This window comes from Beta vulgaris, chromosome 5 (assembly GCF_026745355.1).
Source record: "Beta vulgaris subsp. vulgaris cultivar EL10 chromosome 5, EL10.2, whole genome shotgun sequence".
Taxonomy (NCBI): Eukaryota; Viridiplantae; Streptophyta; class Magnoliopsida; order Caryophyllales; family Amaranthaceae; genus Beta; species Beta vulgaris.
In genome coordinates this window covers 60,704,923-60,724,740 of record NC_079206.1, presented here as the reverse complement: position 1 = coordinate 60,724,740, position 19,818 = coordinate 60,704,923, and the positions used below count along the sequence as shown (strand labels likewise).

The 19,818-nt window shown below is 35.4% G+C and overlaps 1 protein-coding gene across 1 annotated transcript; it reads left to right on the top strand.

The window, feature by feature from the left end:
- Window positions 1-4,504: 4,504 nt before the first annotated feature.
- On the top strand, window positions 4,505-10,892 carry LOC104894222 (cytochrome c1-2, heme protein, mitochondrial). The gene is made up of 8 exons (XM_010680409.4): window positions 4,505-4,719; window positions 4,904-4,978; window positions 7,553-7,770; window positions 7,863-8,142; window positions 8,232-8,303; window positions 10,038-10,154; window positions 10,273-10,338; window positions 10,419-10,892. The coding sequence occupies exons 2-8, from the start codon at window positions 4,919-4,921 to the stop codon at window positions 10,533-10,535; spliced, it is 930 nt and encodes a 309-aa protein (XP_010678711.2). The 5' UTR covers window positions 4,505-4,719; window positions 4,904-4,918; the 3' UTR covers window positions 10,536-10,892.
- Window positions 10,893-19,818: the final 8,926 nt, after the last annotated feature.

Genomic DNA, 19,818 nt, shown 5'->3' with positions numbered 1-19,818 from the left:
AATAATCTTTTGCATTATTGATCATTAATTATGCTCTTGAAGATTTTTGGAAACTCTAATTTTGGTTCTCAAATTCGAAATTAATTTTCTTATTGATGAAATTCGGAGATCTTGTATTTAGCTTTGTCATTCATTAATTTCAATGAAGGATGCGAATTTGAAGGGGGGAGGGAGAGAGAAACAATGTACGTAGGAGAAAATTTTGGAGATGAAAAACAATTGAATAGAGATAAATTTGGAGGTGACAGATTTGAGGATATAGAATGAGGTGAGAAACAATAAAAGATAGAGAAATTTGGAGGTATGAGAAACAATGAAGAAGAAAAGGAGGAAAGAAGATAGAGAAATAAGTGATTATAAATGAGTAAACTGCTGCTCATTTGGAGAATTTATGGGTTTTTAACCAATTACCCCCGACTTTTCAGAAAATTCACCAAGTACCCCGCACTATTTAAAATTCACCATGTACCCCCAAGTTTCATGGTAATACATCAAAATGCACTTAACGACTAACGGTGTTAACTCCGTTAGTCATTAATCATAATTTTCTTATAAGCCTTAATTAACCCCCTAATCCCTAACCTTAACTGTAATCCTAATCCTAACCCTAACCACCATCACCTCTCCACACCCTCGCAGTCCCTATCCATCCCCTCCCCCGCCCCCGCAATCCCCCCCTCCCACCCACACACACAGCCACCCACATAGACCCCTCACTCGCCACCCCAACAACCTGCAACCCTCATCTATCCCCTTTCGATTTTCAGCAGCCCATTCCCCCCTCCCCCAACATTTCTATTTCCACGAAAATCAAATGACTCCACCATTTGCTGCAAGTTTCGTGGGGGACTATGAAAATTCATATGTGTTGGGGGGGGTGGGGGTTATGGGCTATCGCCTATGGGGTTATGGGTTAATAAGTTTCAATAAGGTTCAATGAGGTCTAATAAGTTGAATCGGGTTCAATCAGGTCTAATAAGTTCAGTTCAGGTCTAACAAATTCAGTTCAGATAAGTTCAAGTCCAATAAGGTGAAAAGAACGCACGCACCCTTAGAGAATAAATCAAGCCAATTGAAATATGGGAGAATTATCATAGAAAAACTTGAACTTTGAGCCATTTATAACCATTGACACGAACTATCCTGTAGACATTAAACACTACAAACGCACAAAATTGTCCACTATCACATGATAACACAAGGTTGCATCAAAGGTTTGATTTTATGCTGGGTTGTTGTTATTGGTTATATAAAGTAAAAAGCTTTGTGATAGTTTAGCTTCATGTACAATCATCATCCAAACTTGCCATATTTCACATCAAGTATGTAGTTCCATGCCCATGACATAATTGATGTTATTCCTTGCTATTTTTGTAAGTAGTCTAGCTTCCCACCTTAATATGGGAAGTCTATGCCCATTCTCATATGTTTGTTAAAAATAGCCTTATAATGTAACCTTTTCCTTACACTTACAAAAATTAAATTGGGAGAATATCATTAAGACTCAAATTATCGAAATTAGCCCTAAAAATCTAATTCATGGGCTTAAAGTTGATAAAATTTGTTGATGAGTTGTTAGTCTCACATTCATTGCATCGGTGCCAATAAGTATATTTTGCATGACTACAAGATATCTTAAAGAATCTTGAGGGTCTCAGATCGAGGAATACACACTTCAACTGAGGTACTAGATTTGGATACCGAACAACAAATTCAAAATTTTATGGAATATTTTTTTAAAACAAGATAGGAAACGGGTTGACAGAGTGTTGTATGTTTTGCTTTTCTATGTATACGTAGCATCTAGTGTCATGAATATGTCTTGATTTTCAGGAACGTAACCAATGGATCGAACCATATCATGTTAAATACAAAATAAATACAAAAGAAGATAAGATATCAACCAAAGAAAAGATGGGATGTAAAAGAACATAAGACATATGCAAACAAATGAAATTTCAAAGCAACTCCATAGATACTAATGGTGATTGTAGAATTCCAACATAACTCGAAAAAAGGAAATCCCAACGCAACTAGTGCATGGGCCCTAAAAACAGAAGTTAAACGACAATAATGAACATTAGGAGACAATGATATGTGAATTATGTGAAATCACAAGCAGCTACAGTGCTTGCAAGCACCCAAATGCAAAATTATAGACATACCAATTAGTATTTTATGTAAAGTGAAACTCTATTAAAAGTCAGCAAAGCCATCGCAATTTCTACAAAGTGTAAAAAAGTTGTTCATACGGATGTCATAAGTATCTAGAACATCAACATAGCCATGAAGTATGTGTGGTATCGAAGTTAGGCCATGATATATAGGCATCTAACCTTGTGTAGCCTTGTGTTTTTTTTTCTTTGTTTCAATATTGCCCAAGAAAAAATTAAAAAGAGGCTTAGAATTTTTTGTGATAGAAGCTTAGAGTCACATAAGTTCCACCAATTAAAGTATTAACATAAATACATAATCATTCATGAAAAAAAACTTGTAACTTTTTTTAAAAGTTGTAGTGCCTTCTACTAGTAATAATAATAGCTCCATATGAAAAATATCATCATGATTAGCAATGCAACCCATGCCACGCAGAGGACCTCCTAATCATTATTGTCGAACACTCTCTAATCTCTAATCTTTAATTTCAATATTGCCCAAGTTAAATAGAAAAAAAAGACTTAAGATCTGTTGATAGGGGCCTAGAGTCGCATAAGTTTCACCAATTAAAGTAGGCAAAATTAGCCTCAACAACACCTAGCACACATGACTTGAGTGCAGCCAACAGTACCACGATAAGTGGGTGCAAGCGTGCAACCCAAAGATTATACTTCATTTCATTTATTTGTTGATGAATTGTTAGTCTCACGTTCATTGCACTGGTTATAAAGTAATTATAAACCAAGAGAAGAAAGGAGGCCAAGAAGCATCTCTTGCATGACGTTTAGACATTTGAAAGTATTTTGAGGGTCTCAAGTCGAGGTATACACAGTTCAACTGGGGTAGATTTGGATGCCAACAACATATTCAATTTTTTTTTGAAATAATTTGTTTAAACAAGATAGGAGACATGTTAGCAAGGTGTTTTATATTTTTATTTTTTATATGTAACATCTAGTATTACATAAATGACATGATTTTCATGGATGTAATAACCAGTGATCTGAGCCAAATCAGATGAAAGACAAAATAAATACAAAAGAAGATGGAGTGTAGCTTTCAACAACATAGAAAAGATAAATCTACCAATTAAAGAAAAGACCGATGGAATGTTACATAAGACACCTATGGACATACGGAATCCTAACATAACTTGATAGAATACTAATGGTGATTGTGAAATCCCAACACAATTCAAGAGAAAAAATCCCAACGTAACTAGTGTATGTATCCTAAAAACAGAATAAGAACGGCAACAAAAATTAGGAGACAACGATATGAGAATGATATGTGAAATCAGATGAACAACTAGAGTGTTTGTAAGCACCCACATGCAATAAGAGCTTATAACTATTCTCCAAGGCATGAAAGAAGCAAAACTATAGATATACCAATTAGTATTTATGCAAACATACCCCATTAAAGTTATCAAAGCCATCACAACTCCTACAAAGTGTAAAAAGGTCGTCAATATGCTTGTCATAAGTATCTAGAACGTAGCCATGAAGTATGTGATATCAAAGTTTATGCCATCCATGATATAAGCATCAAGCTTGTGGCGTTATTTTTTCGTTGTTTCAATATTGCCCAAGAAAAAATAGAAAGGATATTTAGATTTTTTTTAATAAGGGCTTAGTGTTACATAAATTTCACCAATCAAAGAAATGATAAATCACTAATGGACAATGAATATCTATTCTACCAATTAAAATATTATCATAATCATCCATGAAAAAACTTAAATCACTTATCATTTACTCGTGCCTTCTACTTAGAGGTGGGCATGGGCCGGGCCGGCACGATTTGGGCCCCGCCCGGCCCGAGCCCGGTCGAGGCCAGGCCCGACCCGTTGACCGCTACGTGGGCCGTGGAACTGTCACGATCAAGAAATTTTATTTTCGGTCCGCACCGGCACGAGCCCGCGTGGGCCGGCCTGCCGGCCGAGCGCTCATTTCCTTTGTTTTTTACCCTAAAACTGTCAAAGATACAAAAATACAACATAAAACATGGGCCGTCCCGCGAGAAGCACAAGCTCGGTCCACACGCCCATGGACAAATTTTTAAAATTTCAAGCTCGGCCCGTCACTCATGGGCCTGGGCCCGGCCCATCATTTACTCAAGCCCGTGAACAGGCCCAACCCAACCCAGCCCATGCCCACTCTACTAACAATAATAATAGCTCCATATGGAAAATATCATCATAATTATCGACAAAGCCCGTGCCACGTAGAGGACCTCCTAATCACTAAATTACTCGACGACGCTCTCTACTCTCTAATCTCTAATCTATAATCTCACCTTCCAAATCATCACCCTGGGTTCGAATCCCACACCACCATCATTTACATCCCATCTTTTATCAATTCCCCTCTCAAACTTCCTCTCCTCCAAAATTGTAGATTATTTAACAGTGAACCCTAAAAATAATCAAAATCACTCAAAACCAATCCATTTTCGCACACACATTTCTCTCACCTCCATTCTTCCTTCCTCCGCCGTGGGCTCCACCCCTCTGTTTATCCGGCGACTTCTCCTTTTTATTTTCTCTCTCCTAAACACCAAGTAATATTTTCTCTCTCCTCTTTTTTTTTTTTTTTTGTTTTTTGCGCAACTTTTGATATCCGATCTGGAAAATCTCGATCTGGATAATCCGATTTAAAATTGATTTGTCGAAGTTTAATTTTATATATTATATGATATGTGATTTTGATCGTGTATTTTTTTGCGGATTGATTTTGATTTGTAGGAGGTCAGCTGCGAAATGGCTGGAGGTAGATTACTTCAGCAGATTCTAAAGAGGAATTTTCAGTCTCATTCTAATGTAATTAATTCTATTTCTTTTGTTTTGTTTATGGTTACTCAAATTTAATGTTATGTTATGTTGTGTTTATTTTAATTCGATTTCTCGTCAAATTGAGCTACCTGTATGGTGTTTTTCTTTGTATTAGTTAGATTGGATTAATGTGATTAGATTTACTATTGTTGATTTGTAATCAAAAGAATCAGTCTTCTTGTGGCCGGCCTATCGTTTTCGAGTTGTTGTGGAAACATGAACTATGAGTAATGAGCATAGAGCAATGTGTGCGTTAATGCTTAAATTGTTCCGATGAATAACTTATGGAAATTGTGTGCTCGTTGTTGTTGTTGTAGTAGTTGTTGATGTATGGACACATTCCATATTCTGTTGTGGCCATGTTGGCTTTATCAGATTATATATGTTTAACATAATAAGAATTTGGTTTATTAGAAATTGGGTGTTTCTCGTTTAATTACAGAATGAGTAGAGCAGGATTTGGAACTCTAGCTCATAGTGTAACTCCTGAGTTTCCAGAGTAACATATGGGTTCATACTCCAATGTGATCGTAATCAGTTTTGAGTTTGTTTTGATATTTCAAGCTCAAGAATTTTACAGTTTCCAACTTTCTTGAGGTTTCTTGTTCCCATGATTGTGAAATTATTATAGCACAGTATAGTCGTGACCCTTTGTAGTGATTATGACATAATGTCATATAAGTGGTATGGCGAATGGCCCTACTAGAAGCTCAAAGTGGTTATTGTTGCCACATTCTTTATAAGGTAGTGGTCACAACTCACATCTCTTGTTGTTTGTTGAACATGATTCTAGTTATAGTAGTTATCAATTATCATATTGTTTTGTTCCCGTAAGTTTTCACTTTACACCTCCATTTATATTTTTCGTGTAAGACAGCTTGAGATTAGCTATATATCTAGAATTATCCTTGGTATGTCTAGTAGTGAGTGCCGAACTGCCAACATGATACACCTTGTGCCAGCACATCTTTATCATTAATTTATTTTTCTTCTGTTTGACACTTTGTTAACTGCTCTGGACCTTCCTTCGTTATATGCATTGATTGCTGAAACCTCCGGAATCTTGTTTCATCTAGTATTTACATCCTTCACTTCGTACTAGTCTTCTACAGCTTTATGAGCGTACTAGTCTCCTACATTTTTCACTAAGTACTAGTCTCCTACAGCTTCATGGTGTTTATGCCTTGGCGAAGCTTTTGGCTTAGTAGTAATTGTTGGGTATTGCTGAATGCTGATATGGTGTTTCTCTATCTTAAAAGAATAATCTTTCATATTGTGTCTCTCAAGTGAGTTTTTAACTTTTTATAACTATCTACTGTCTAGATCTTAATGTGATGCGCTGCTGTCTGCTTTGCTAGACGTTGCTGCTAGTGGTTCCTTTTACTTTGCTTTATCTTGTAGAAGGCACTAGAATTGTATCTTTGACAGTTGTGGTAGGTGGAGTAAGGATGACTGCTGTTATTGCGGGTGTTGTATTGGCAGCGGTGTATCTGCCCGTAGTTTCCTTACCCTTACCAATCTAAATGAATTTGGTTGTCTTAGTGTTATGCTTACCTAATAAACTTTTATGACGTAGCAGTTGCTACTTTAATGGAAGAAGCTTAAATTACTCATTTTTACAAAGAACCCCAAACTTGTGCTCTCGAACAAACCATATGTCCATTACTTTTACCATCTGTGCCAGACCCTTGGCTCCACCACTGTCACGTGCCACCATCCCAAGGTGATGTAAGAAGCTACTGTTTTGGCAAGTAAAAGGTCGCATGTTTTTTGCCAGGGATGTGATATTAACAGTGACAACTCTTCCATTAGATGAGACTACTTTTAGAGGTGGTTGAAGGTATCGGGGTAGATTGAAGATATTTCTTTTTGGTGAGAAAAGGGGGCACAGAGACCCAAAGCCAGCTACACGAACTGGAACAAACCAAAACAAAAGACCTTAAACAAAGCTAGAAAAGAAAACAACAACGAAAAACAAAAGACTTAAACTAGATTGAGGATTTGTAAGTGAGGAGTATATAGACAGAGAAGATATTACATTAACGGTGCAGGCAGGGCTTTAGGAAGGAGGGCGGTTGTTTCAGTGTTGTTGGGTTTTTCAGCGATGCCACAGTTTCGGCACGAATGTCACTGGAAGAATAGCGAGCATTTGCTTGAGAAATTCTTTTTTATTCTATCAATCCTTGTTTTTCCACCATTATGTGTGGATTGGTGGTGGGGATGGATTTCCTTAAATTTAAATTATTTGTAACCATGCCTCACAAGCCCCTAGCGGTAAAAACTAACTGAAACCTTGGCGGCAGGCGTATGGTATGGATTGTGGGATATTTCAAAATTAGAAGGGTAATATATGAAATTTGTGAAGTTTTTGGTTCACGAGATGTAACTGTCAAAAGTATAGGGGTAGCATGCAGGATTTTTTCTTGGGTGTTACCATCTATTGAGTGCAATAAGCTTGTAACGGATATACTGCTTTCTCTACAGCATTTGGTTAGGTGCCGGCTACTTTGAATGGTAATGCCAACTGTTGAACTATTATTGTTGTTTTCTATGGTTTTGCAGGCAATTCCAGCTTTATCATCTGTGGTCTCAAAAGATCAAGAAGGTGCTGGATCTTCTGGTGCAAAAGTCTTGAGAGCATTTGCTCTCCTTGGAGCAGGGGCTACAGGGCTTTTGAGTTTTGCCACCGTAGCATCTGCAGATGAGGCTGAACATGGCCTAGAATGCCCGAACTACCCTTGGCCTCACAGTGGCATTCTCAGCTCATATGATCATGCTTCGTGAGTTCCTGTCACTTTTACAGAATCATTTTGTTCCTTTTTATAAAGATTTTTTGTTGTTGTGGTAGATTAACAGTATTGTTTGTGCTTAGGATTCGTCGTGGACACCAGGTTTACCAGCAGGTCTGTGCCTCATGCCACTCTATGTCTCTGATTTCATACCGTGATCTGGTGGGCGTAGCATACACCGAGGAGGAGACAAAAGCTATGGCCGCTGAGATTGAGGTGGTCGATGGACCTAATGATGAGGGTGAGATGTTTACTCGTCCTGGTAAACTCAGTGACCGATTTCCTCAGCCGTATCCTAATGAACAAGCCGCTAGGTTTGCTAATGGTGGAGCCTATCCTCCTGATCTAAGTCTTATTACCAAGGTACGTTAATTTGCATCAGATTTCTCTTGATCATTTGAAATTTTTGCTTGGTTAGTGGCCAATGCTTTACCATTTGCTTTTTCTTGCAGGCTCGACACAATGGTCAGAACTATGTATTTGCTCTGCTAACTGGTTACCGTGATCCACCTGCTGGAGTTTCGGTGTGTAATATTATTCAATTTTTTTTTCTGTCTGCTGAATCGAGATGCAGTAACTGTTTGGAACTTAGCTGAACATTAACTACAGATTTTGTTAGTGCAGAATCCAATTCTTCCTCATGGGTTACATGAGCTGTATTAGGAATAACATGGTATATTCTGAAAGAAAACAAAAAAAATTATTTGCAGACTCACTTGGCTAATGGTTGAGATATGGAATTGGGAACACGTTATCAACCACAAAGCTTGGTTTCATCTATCTAGAGTTTTTGCTTTTCCTGTTAAAACCTCCGCAAACGTTTCGCAGTGATGTTGAGGTGAGTCTACAGGCTAGGTAGAGAATCATGATAGGGTTAGACGTTGGATGAGTCTAGAGGGTGAGATAAAGAGCGATAGAGAAAGACTTGTAATAACTCTTCATCCACCAGCAGCGCCATTGGCAATGATCAGCCCACTGGCTGATTGAAGTATTTTGATCTTTTTACCTACCAAAATTTGATGCTTAGACTAATAAGCTTGAGGCTTTCCAATTCATGGGTAGACTTTCTGAGGTTTTCAACAACCTTTCTTTTGGGAAGAAGGAAGATTTCTGAGGGAATTTAACTTCTTATGAGTGATGGACTCTTACTCGAGGTCATCTCATTCTGGGTCAATACAGGCCATATTAGCACCAGTACATTGATCTGCATACTGTCTTCCCAACCCATATGTCACCAATCTTGGCAGTGTTCTCTGAAGTTTGAAAAGTATATTTCTTCTCCTGCGTCTTGTATGACCACTTCTCCCCCCTCCCCCCCCCCCCCCCCCCCCAAAAAAAAAAAGGAAGATAAATGAACATCGAACTGCTGCTGAATTTTTTATTCTATTTAGGGTTTATCTTTCTCAGTTCTATAGGAAAAAAGTTTATTGTGGATGGGTAGTTGGGAGTTGAAGGTTAGCAAGAGAGTATGATTCAGATGGTTAACCTGTGAATTGTCAATCTAATTGGAAAGTAGATTAGTGTTAATCTGGATGATAAGAGAGTGTAACGTGTAGAAGGATTGGGTGTTAGAATATGAAAGATCTCAGAAGCCAAAAAATTTAAGTCACCAGAGACCAATTTGTTTTCTCACTTCTTGCTTTTCTTGGAGTAAAGACTGCAAATTAAAAAATCCCTTGCACGAATGGTGAAGGCTTTGCTACACTTTGCATGACTACTTACTGAACTTTATAGGCTTTTACTCGCTTATATGCTCTAAAAGGTAGTTTTCTGACTGCATTCCCAATACATATCACCTAAGGTTTTTTCTACCCTTTTGCTCTGTATCACGTACAACAATAACTAGTAGTGAGAATCTGGGATCCCACTTTAGGTCCAGATATATGCCTAATTGGTAGAAGTTGTTTCCGAAAAAGGTTGTGAAGAAGTTGCAAGAAGCTCTACAATTGTGGAGTAACATGGTTTTAATAGGTTTAAAATTTCACTCTTGATTGTCAGTATAACAGCTTGGTACCCAAAAACTAAAATTGTCACTGTTTCCGTTAATGGTGGTGGAGCTTTGATTATCTCTCTTTCTCCTCTAAACAGCTCCTTTGGGGTTTTGTTATCATACTGGCCTAACCTCATATATGATTGCTCCAATCCTCTTGAGGCTCTCACTTTAGGCAGGTTTATGGGTTTTCATCATCATGTTATTCATTTGTGCTCTAATTATTTTTTCTCATCATCGGCTATTGAGCTTGCTCCGGGTGTTGTAGATCCGAGAAGGGTTGCATTACAATCCATACTTCCCTGGGGGTGCAATTGCAATGCCTAAGATGCTCAATGATGGAGCTCTTGAATATGAGGATGGTGTTCCTGCAACAGAAGCTCAGGTAGGTTTTTTTTTCACCCTAGAAGTTTATTTGCTTTGTACGAGTGAATATGTGACCTTGCAGCATGTTGGCTAACTTTTTAATGAAGTGTACTTAAATCTTGCTGCTGATGGTGCAGATGGGCAAAGATGTTGTGTCATTCTTAACATGGGCTGCAGAGCCAGAGATGGAAGAGAGGAAACTGGTATGTAATGTTCCAAGCTGTTTTGGTTGACGATTTGTCTGCTGACCGCAACTTATTTAATCTTGAGCTTTTGTATGCAGATGGGATTCAAGTGGATATTTGTACTGTCACTGGCATTACTTCAAGCAGCATACTACCGTCGTTTGAAGTGGTCTGTCGTCAAGTCTCGTAAGCTGGTTCTTGATGTTATTAACTAGAGACTGGCGTTCTTTTCCATGTATTGAATATGGGACGAACCCCTTGGAAAAATAATTATTCGCCCGATGTTATTTTGACTGCCATGGTTGATTGTTTCAATCAAGTGGCTTTGAGGAGTCATATTTTGGTTGCTAGGGAAGAAATAAGCTTCCAACATAGTAGATTTATTCTTTTTTCACTCTCGGAGGATTTTGATCGTATTTTTCTGCATGTTCGAAAATGGCCATATGTGTTTTTATTGTTCCGGCACCTTGTTACTGCATTTGAGGACATGCTTTTGTTTTCCAATTTTGGTTATGGTACAACTGTAAGAAATAAGACTGAAGAACTTTGGTCAATATCATTCCCGATGGGTTTAAATCTCTTATTGTGGCAATTTTACGTTAACAAAGCTCAGCATAGGATCATGCTAATGACAAGTTCGATATTTGATTAAGATTATAAAGGAATGCGAGCTGAAGGAACAAAAACCTCTTATTTGGATCATAATGAATGCTAGCAAAAATCCTTTCATTTGCATCGTTGGTACTGGTACATCTTATTGTCACAAACGTAAAAGAAAAGTAATAGGCCACGAAAATTTATCTGAAGGTGTTCTCATGTGTCTCATGCATGCATGTTATACATCCCTGGGTTATTTCAAGTGAGTTTTTTTTAAAAAAAAAAAAAAAATTGACATTATTCTTCTAGCATAAATTCCCCTAATCGTATGATATCTATTAGATCTCTCTTAAATTTTTTTTCAAAAAAATCAGCAACATTTGCTTTTATATATGATTTGTAAATAGTGATGAACTGAAATTGTTACGATTGTAAAGAAATGGAAGAAGTACAACGTAAGAACTAAGAATGCAATTTATTTTCAAAGGAGTTCATATAGTGATAAGCGAGATAAGAGAATTAGAACAAGTACAACTAGATATTTGACAGGGAGATAGAGAGACTTAGAGAGCAAGACCTTTAGTCCAAAACATACTCCCTCCGTTCCAATTTATTTGCTACATTTTGCCATTTAGGTGTGTCTCAATTTATTTGCTACATTTGCAAATATTTCCATATATAGTACATAGGTCCCACATTTTATTTATAAATTTGCCATCACTCCCTCCTTGTTTTTGTAAATATTACCATATATAGTACTAGGGATGGGCATGGGTCCAGGACCCTACCTGGACCCTGTTGGACCCGATCCTAATTTAAGGGTCTGGGTCCAACTTTTTCATACCCTAAGGGTCCGAGTCCGGGTCCAAGTAAATTTTTTAGGGTCCGGGTCTTAAAATTTTGGACCAAGACCCGACCTTTAGACCCTAAACTTATTTAATATATACATTTTAACTTCTTTTTTTAAAAAAAAAAAATAATCTGATTTTCTAAAAGACTAAAACCTAACTATAACACCAAAACATCCATTCTGAACTCTTATGTAAGTTGTGTTTGTTTCGTTTTTTTAAATTTGTATGTTTGTATTTTTGTTTCGTTTTTTTTCAATTTATATGTTTGTGAATTGTGTTTGTTTCGTTTTTTTTTTTTCAGTTTATAAGTTTGTGTTTGTGTTTGTTTCGTTTTTTAGAATTTATATGTTTGTGTTTGTTCCATGCGAATTCTTATGTTTGTTTCATGCGATTTTTTGTGTTTGTTTCATGCGAATTTCAGATGATTATTGATATTAATAATGCTGAAATTTTAGCAAAATAAAGAATTTAGGCCTGGACCCTCCAGACCCTCCAGACCCTAGCTAAGGGTCTGGGTCAGGGTCCAATTTTTTCAGACCTTAGTGTCCGGGTCCGGATCTGGGTATGCAAAAAAAAAATTAAGGTCCGGGTCTAGGGTCCTACTGGACCCGACCCAGACCCTACCCTTGCCCATCCCTATATAGTACATATGTTCCACAATTTACCTATTTACTTTTTTGTTAATTCTTGTTATGGCAATGGTTCCCACTCCCTCCTTGGTCTTTGTGATAAAGCAAATGTAGCAAATAAATTGGGACGGAGGGAGTATATTGCAATCATTTCAAAGCATGCAAATTAAGATAGAACTAAGAAATATATAGAAAGAAAAATGAAAGTGTAGCATCTTTGCCTTAAAAAAATTTCAAGATATTAGGACGGCTAATAAAGTGTAAAAATAAGATGCAATTAGGATTGGCGGGTTAAACGAAGTATATACGTTTTATTCAAATTAGTTAAGATTAAGAGAATACATTATAAGAAATTCTATAAATCATCTTCCCACACCAGAAATTTATGTAGAGAATGAAACTAATTTACATGATTACATCCCTAAATATCCTACTCTATCTTTGGAGTTGATTGATGAGAAAGGAAACGACACAACACAAAGCAAAGCACTCTGTACTGTAGTTCTGTAGTGTAGGCCGTAGGGTTTTAAGGTCAGAACTCTAGAGGCTGGGAGAACAAAAAGTTCCAGAAGAGGCTGCATTGAAAGTTGTAACGTATTGGACCACTTATACACTACACCAAGCAATGTGGGCTTTTGGAGGTATCCAAAGATCCAAAAGCCTGAAAAATCTAAGGCAAAGATATAAGGGGCCCATTTACATACCCCATGTAATGTAAACATGGACTTTGCAGCTTTTACACATATTTTCTCGTACTATTTTTGCTAAATGCTAATGACAGGATTGTGTTTTCTTGTAAGATATAGTATGAATATTTGGACTTCTACAGTTCTACTTGATCTTCAATCATACATTCACGAGATGTTTCATGTAGGAGTACATCAAGTCATCATTTTGATTTTTTATGGAGTACAAGAAATTCTTTTCATAATGAATACTATATTTGTCCTTGCCGACTATAGATACACAACTACACAAGTAAGAAAAAGATAAACAAATTAAAAATCTTAAGATATGAATCAATAAAATTACGTGATTTTTGTTTGTTTGTTACTAAGAAAATCGAGCATTGCTCGGGTATTAGCTAGTAAAAGTTGTCTGGTTTGCTCCATAATTAGTTTGATGATCGTCGTGTCTAATGAAGTAATATCAAGTACAAGAACATCAATGTCAAAAAAAGTACAAAACATCAATTTTTCACTACCAAATAATCACATTTAATCTTCAAGGATACTCAAGTTGAACATAAGAGATGATGGTTTCAAAGAGCAATTGCATTACGTAAAATGAGAAGAAAGCAACCCAAGTTGAAAAAACGGCTAGCAACATAATTACAAATAATAAATCTAGCAGATAACCAAAAAATTTGAGGTGGACCATCATAATTAAAGTATTTAACTTGCTCAAGAAGCTTGACTTAGGAGCATCTTGACACACAAAATTAAAATAGATTGAGAAAAGAGGGAGGAAGACTTGTGAGTATCCGAAGAGAAAAAAGTTCTCTAAAGTTACATAAGAGCAAGGATAGCTATGCTTTGAAAAGAAAAAAGTAACTTTAAGAATAAGATAACAATAAGTCAAAAAGAGTTATTAAAAGATTTGTTACAGAAAGTTTCAAGTTTTATTCGTCTAAATAGATCAAGGGAGAAAATATAGTCTATAATAAAATATTAAAGATCAATTTAAAAAATATAGTCTATAATAAAATATTAAAGATCAATTTAAAAAATCTAAATGTACGTGTAATGAAAAATATAGTGTACTACTATGTAGTCTAGAAATGTCTTGCATTAAGTGAAAATTCAAGTGATGATATATATAGAAATATTTTGTAAAAATCAAACATATGTAATATTAGACAAATGTAGTGAAATCTAGAAACTAGAATACAACAACTATAAATATGTTATATGAGCCTGAGTTGTGAGGTGAGTTAATCAACATAACTCCTACCAAAATATTTTGAAGGATAGAAACAAGGGTTGTACCAAAGAGATAAGTGAGATATGAGCCCTCACAAATATTTGTTGTACAATTTTTTATTTATTCAATAAATTATATATTTTTGAGTCCATTACAAATTCCGCATGGGCCTAAAATTCTATCATAAAAGTTTATGATAAAAGTATAATGATTCATACAAATGAAAATCTATTACCCCCTCCGTCCCATAATATAAGTCCTGATTCTGTTTTTACGCGGGAATTAAGGTTAAATGGAATCTTGTTTTATTTGAATAAAAAAAATTATTTTTATTGAAAAACACTTACATTGTTTTTTCTTTTTAACAAAAAATAAAAACTGTCATTTAATGTTGCATGGTTTAATGTGTAGAGGAGTTCAATGGGGTAAAAGATTCCATTTTGTCATTAATAATGGTGCATTGGAAGCTGAAATTATGATGACATTTTGGGAATTAAACTATATTCATGAGGGTATTTTGGGAATAATTATTGATTGAAAATAGAAATAAGACTTATATTTTGGGACACCTTATAAGGAAACAGGACTTATATTATGGGACGGAGGGAGTATATTTTAATGAACTCCAAGGTGGGAAGACATCCATTAAGTAAATACATTTATATCTAAAGGTGAATGTAAAAAAAAATAACCAAAAACCCTTCTTTCGAGGTGCATATTTAATGACACCGAAAGATAGACAACAACACTCCCCCATTTTAAAATATAAGACATTCATGTTTTACGAAAATTTAATTTGATAAAAAAATATCTCTCATAATATGGTAAACAAAATTTATAAAAATTATACCATTGGATCTATCTTGAAAAATACTATAATAACATTATTTTTTTATTTTTTTAATCAATATAGATTGAGAGTAATTAACAGTCAAAGTCCGACCTCAAACATCGTGCGTGCCTTATATTTTGAAACAGATAACCTAGTAAATTATTACGTTAATTCAATTATAGTTATATGAGGTTTAATTAAATGACTTACATTAATAATCCAAACTGTCAAATTTCTAAAAAAAAGTACTCCCTCCATCGCTTAATATAATATAATGCTTACTTCTCATCTTTCGTGGCAATTAAGGAAAATGAAAAGAGTAATATGATTTCCCAAAAAAATAATTACAGAAGTGCTTTTTGTTACTTTTATCTTAGAACTAGTTTTTATTTTCTTTTTTCCTTTAAAATAAAATCAAAAAATAATAAATGTTTCTTGAAATGGTGTAAAACAATAGAGATAGAGGCACATATTTGAAAGAAAGATATGGGTATTTTCGAAAGTTTGTGCATAAATGAAGAATAATTTAATCAAAATAAATTAATAAATAAGAAAATAGACACAATATTTTGGAACATTAAAAAAGAAATATGAGCATTATATTATAAGACGAGTGGAGTATAAAATAGTAACTCTACACATATAACGAAACTCGACGAAAAAGTTGTACATATTCGTATTGCTATTATTAAGCTGAAATGAATTGGTAGAACACTTATTGAATTATTTGTGTGGACGGTGGATCGTACGTACTACATACTTATAGAGTTATAGATGATTAGATTGACCTTAAATAAATAGGGACTGGGTGGGTGAAACGCTAACAAAAAATGAGCCTTATTAATCACAAAGGAACAAGTAGTCTAGAAGAAGCGCAAGGGAATTACCGAATAATAAATGAAATGAAAGCAACAAAAATGCATGCATGAAAATGTCCACTTTCTACCCTCGGCATTGTGTTGTGTGGGCGATTAGGGTACTTTCTAAGCCACTGACAGCAACACCCACGTTCTACGCCTTGTCCTCTTCCTCACTAGTCACCACCTCTCGCCTAATGTCTCAGTTCTTTTGATTTCTTCTTAAAAACACAAATACACAACTATCAAAGTATCAAACCTATCAATAATACCTTATTCGCAGAGCTATCTTGAAGATTTTAGGGTCCTGTTTTAATATAAAAATTAGGTTTCCTAACTTATAAAAATAAAGATGGAAGGTCGGAATATTAAAGATGAAAAGTTGATTATTTAAGGATTGATCACTAAAAAAAATTATTAAGAAGGGAAAACAAGAGTGATTTCCTCAAATATGAAGTACATTTTTTTAGAACAATACATTTTGGGGACCTTAGATTTTTGGAGGGTCTTGTACTGTTGGGCTCCTTGCACACCCTCATCTACCCTCTGCTTATTCGCCTATACCTTTAACGTTATTTCTTAGAATCGACTTTGTCAAGGGGAGATGAGAAGAGTTGTCAACTCCTCACCCGAATAATTAAGTTAACAAAAATAAATAAAAAATAACATGAAAAACATATTTAATTAATAGATTATATAGAGGTACATCTATACATTTATTGCATCCGTTTCACAAAAAATAAAACATAAATCACTATAATAAGTTATGAATGCATCGGATCAATAATCCCAGTACCAACTATGCATGAGGAGAGAAAGGAGTGACAAAGTTGACGAGGCAGAGTGATCGATGACAAGTCTTTTTGATCATGTTCATGCTCTCATGTACTACTACTACTACTACTAGGTATATCTATGCCGCTTCTTTTTTTAGTTGCAACATTTGAATTTCACACTTGTTGATACACAACTTTGAACATCAATATCTAATATTTACTAGTAACAATTTTTTGAAAAAAATCGATTTATTGAAAACATACATTGAATCCAACAACCTTAACTATTTCACTATCAATAGTGTTAAGATATTGCAACGAAAAAGTGGAGGAACGGGTAGTTTTTTTTTTTTTTTTGGTGAAACAACAATAACATAAAGATCATAGAGTTATGGCAAAATGCCTATTACAATCCATAGAGAGTAACTTTTGACAATAATTAGAGTGGTGGGAAACTGCCTAATTACATAAAGGGTATCAAACCCGCTCATACACTCATGAGCTAACATATCCGCCAACTGGTTGTCTTCCCGTCTAACGAAGGTAAGGTTGGTTTCCTGGAAGTAGTGCCGCAACTCCCTGCAATCCATAATCAGGTCACTATAGAAGTCAATTTGCATAGAGTTACCGTTTTTATGATGTCTACAACTTTTTTTCAATCGGAAACTAGAGCAACATGTGTGAAATGCTTTGATCTTGCCATCTTGAATCTCTGTTTTATAGCCAACAATTCTGCATGATATGGGTTAAGAGCATAGGATAATGAAAAAACCCAAGAAGCCAACCTCCTAAAGAGTCTCTAATAACTCCTGGCCTCCTGCTATACTTACCTTGGAATCAATGCTCATAAAGGAAGCGTCCACATGAATATGGACAAATGGAGGTGGAGAAGGTCCCCAAGAAGTATACATGACCGACGGGTTTGCAATAGGGAAAGACTGAGCGGCCCTGAACTCCTTGGCCATGTTAATGGCCAAGTTTAGGGTGACTTGGGCTGGCATATGCGACTTTTTATCAAAAAGGAACGATTTCTTGCTTTCCAAATCTCAAAGCATACCAAAGGAAAAAGAAGGGACCAATTCAACCCATTGCTTTGATGATGTCTACTAACACAAAAACGCAACCATTCTTTAGTATTGCTACACATCCAAAAATCTTGGGGAGGGGATAACAGACACCAAATTGCCGAAGCAATGCAAATCCCGAATAACATGAAGCGAGCGAGGATTCAACACAAGTGGGACAAGAAGGACATATAGGGGAAGGAGTGGTATTGCGTTGATGTAAAAGATAAGATTGAGGAATACGATCCCACCGTAGAAGCCATAGGAATAGACGGATTTTGGGAGGGATCTCAAGCTTCCACAGACACTCGCTCCCAGTTTTTGAACTACGATCTCTAACCATCTCATTATACATTTTGGACAACTAAAACTTGTCATTTTCTGCAGACACTCGCTCCCAGTTTTTGAACTACGATCTCTAACCATCTCATTATACATTTTGGACAACTAAAACTTGTCATTTTCTGCAGCAGAGAAGAAAGAGGTATCGGTACGATGAAATGCTATAGGCAAGGCATGAATTCTTTGCATAATGCAGTCCGGAAGTTCTAAGGAGAGGTTCTCTAGGTTCCAAGCATTCTCAATAATAAGGTCGCCCACCTTTAAGTTCACTTCACTAGGGCGAAGAGGGTCATGGACAAGACTCCTTATAGAACCTATGCCCAACCAATCATCATCCCAAAAGTCAATAGAATAGCCATTACCCAATTTCCACTTCCTACATTGATTCAGCAGAGAAGAGCCAATTCTTATATTCTTCCAAATTTGTGAACCTTTCTTAAAAGCAATTGAAAATCTTTCATTCTTGTATTTTGAAAAGATGCACTCCTTAGCTAAATTTTAAGGTCCATGAATCATTTTCCAACTCAGCTTTGCTAACAAGGCATGATTTAGGTCAATATGGCTTCTTATCCCTAATCCCCCCATTGACTTAGGCAGGAAGGTATGAGCTTGACCTACTAATAAGTGAATTTTCTTTTTCCCCTCTTCTCTCCAAAGGAAATTATTGCACAACCTATTAAGGAACGGGTAGCTAAAAAGATATTTTATATCATCATTATATATATTTTTTACTAAGAACACTCATTTACTATTAATTGTTAATTTCTTTTATGCATACATCATTATTTGTTACTCCCTCCGTCCCAAAATATAGTTTTCAACTCTATTTTTTTACGAGAATTAAGGTAATTAGAATTCAAGAGGGATAATAAAGATTTTTTTTATTTATTTAAATAAGTGTTGTATGGGAAAAGATGATTTTAGGAGAGAAAATGGAGAATAATTGGTGAAAAAGCATTAATTGTAACACTTGGGTTGAATAAAAAAGCAAAAAAAAAAAATTCAAGAAGCAAATAAATGATGGGGACACGATTTTTCTAAAAAAATTACGGAAAAATGTGAAACTAAATATAGAAACGAGAACTATATTTTAAGACACTCGGAATAAAAATAGAAACTATATTTTGAGACGGAAGAAGTAATAAATACATAGTGCCTAGTGGTAAAGACACGTTTTTTAACAGTAAAAAAATCATTTATTTTGTAAGTGGTAAAATGACTGTCATGTAAGTTTGGAAATTAATTGAGTTTTAAAGTACGGTAAATAGGAAATAAGTTTCTTAAGAGCATTATTATCTAGGAAAAAGATTCTAAATTTTAGGACTACTAGATTATTCTGACTTTCTAATATGCTAATTAATCAAGGACCCTTTACATTGATCTCACCAACGTCAAGTAAAGCATTAATTGTGCGAATCTATGCCCGACTGCCCGTCACACCCTCCTAGAAAGAATAGAAAATATTGGATCTCTTTAGTTTTAAACTTCAATCACTCAACAATTTTAATTTACCATTATACTTCTTTTGTCCCAAAATATAATTCATACATTTTGGATATCCTAAAATATAGTTTTTGATCCCTAAATTTAGTTTCACATTTTTTCGTAATTTGCTTAGAAAATCATG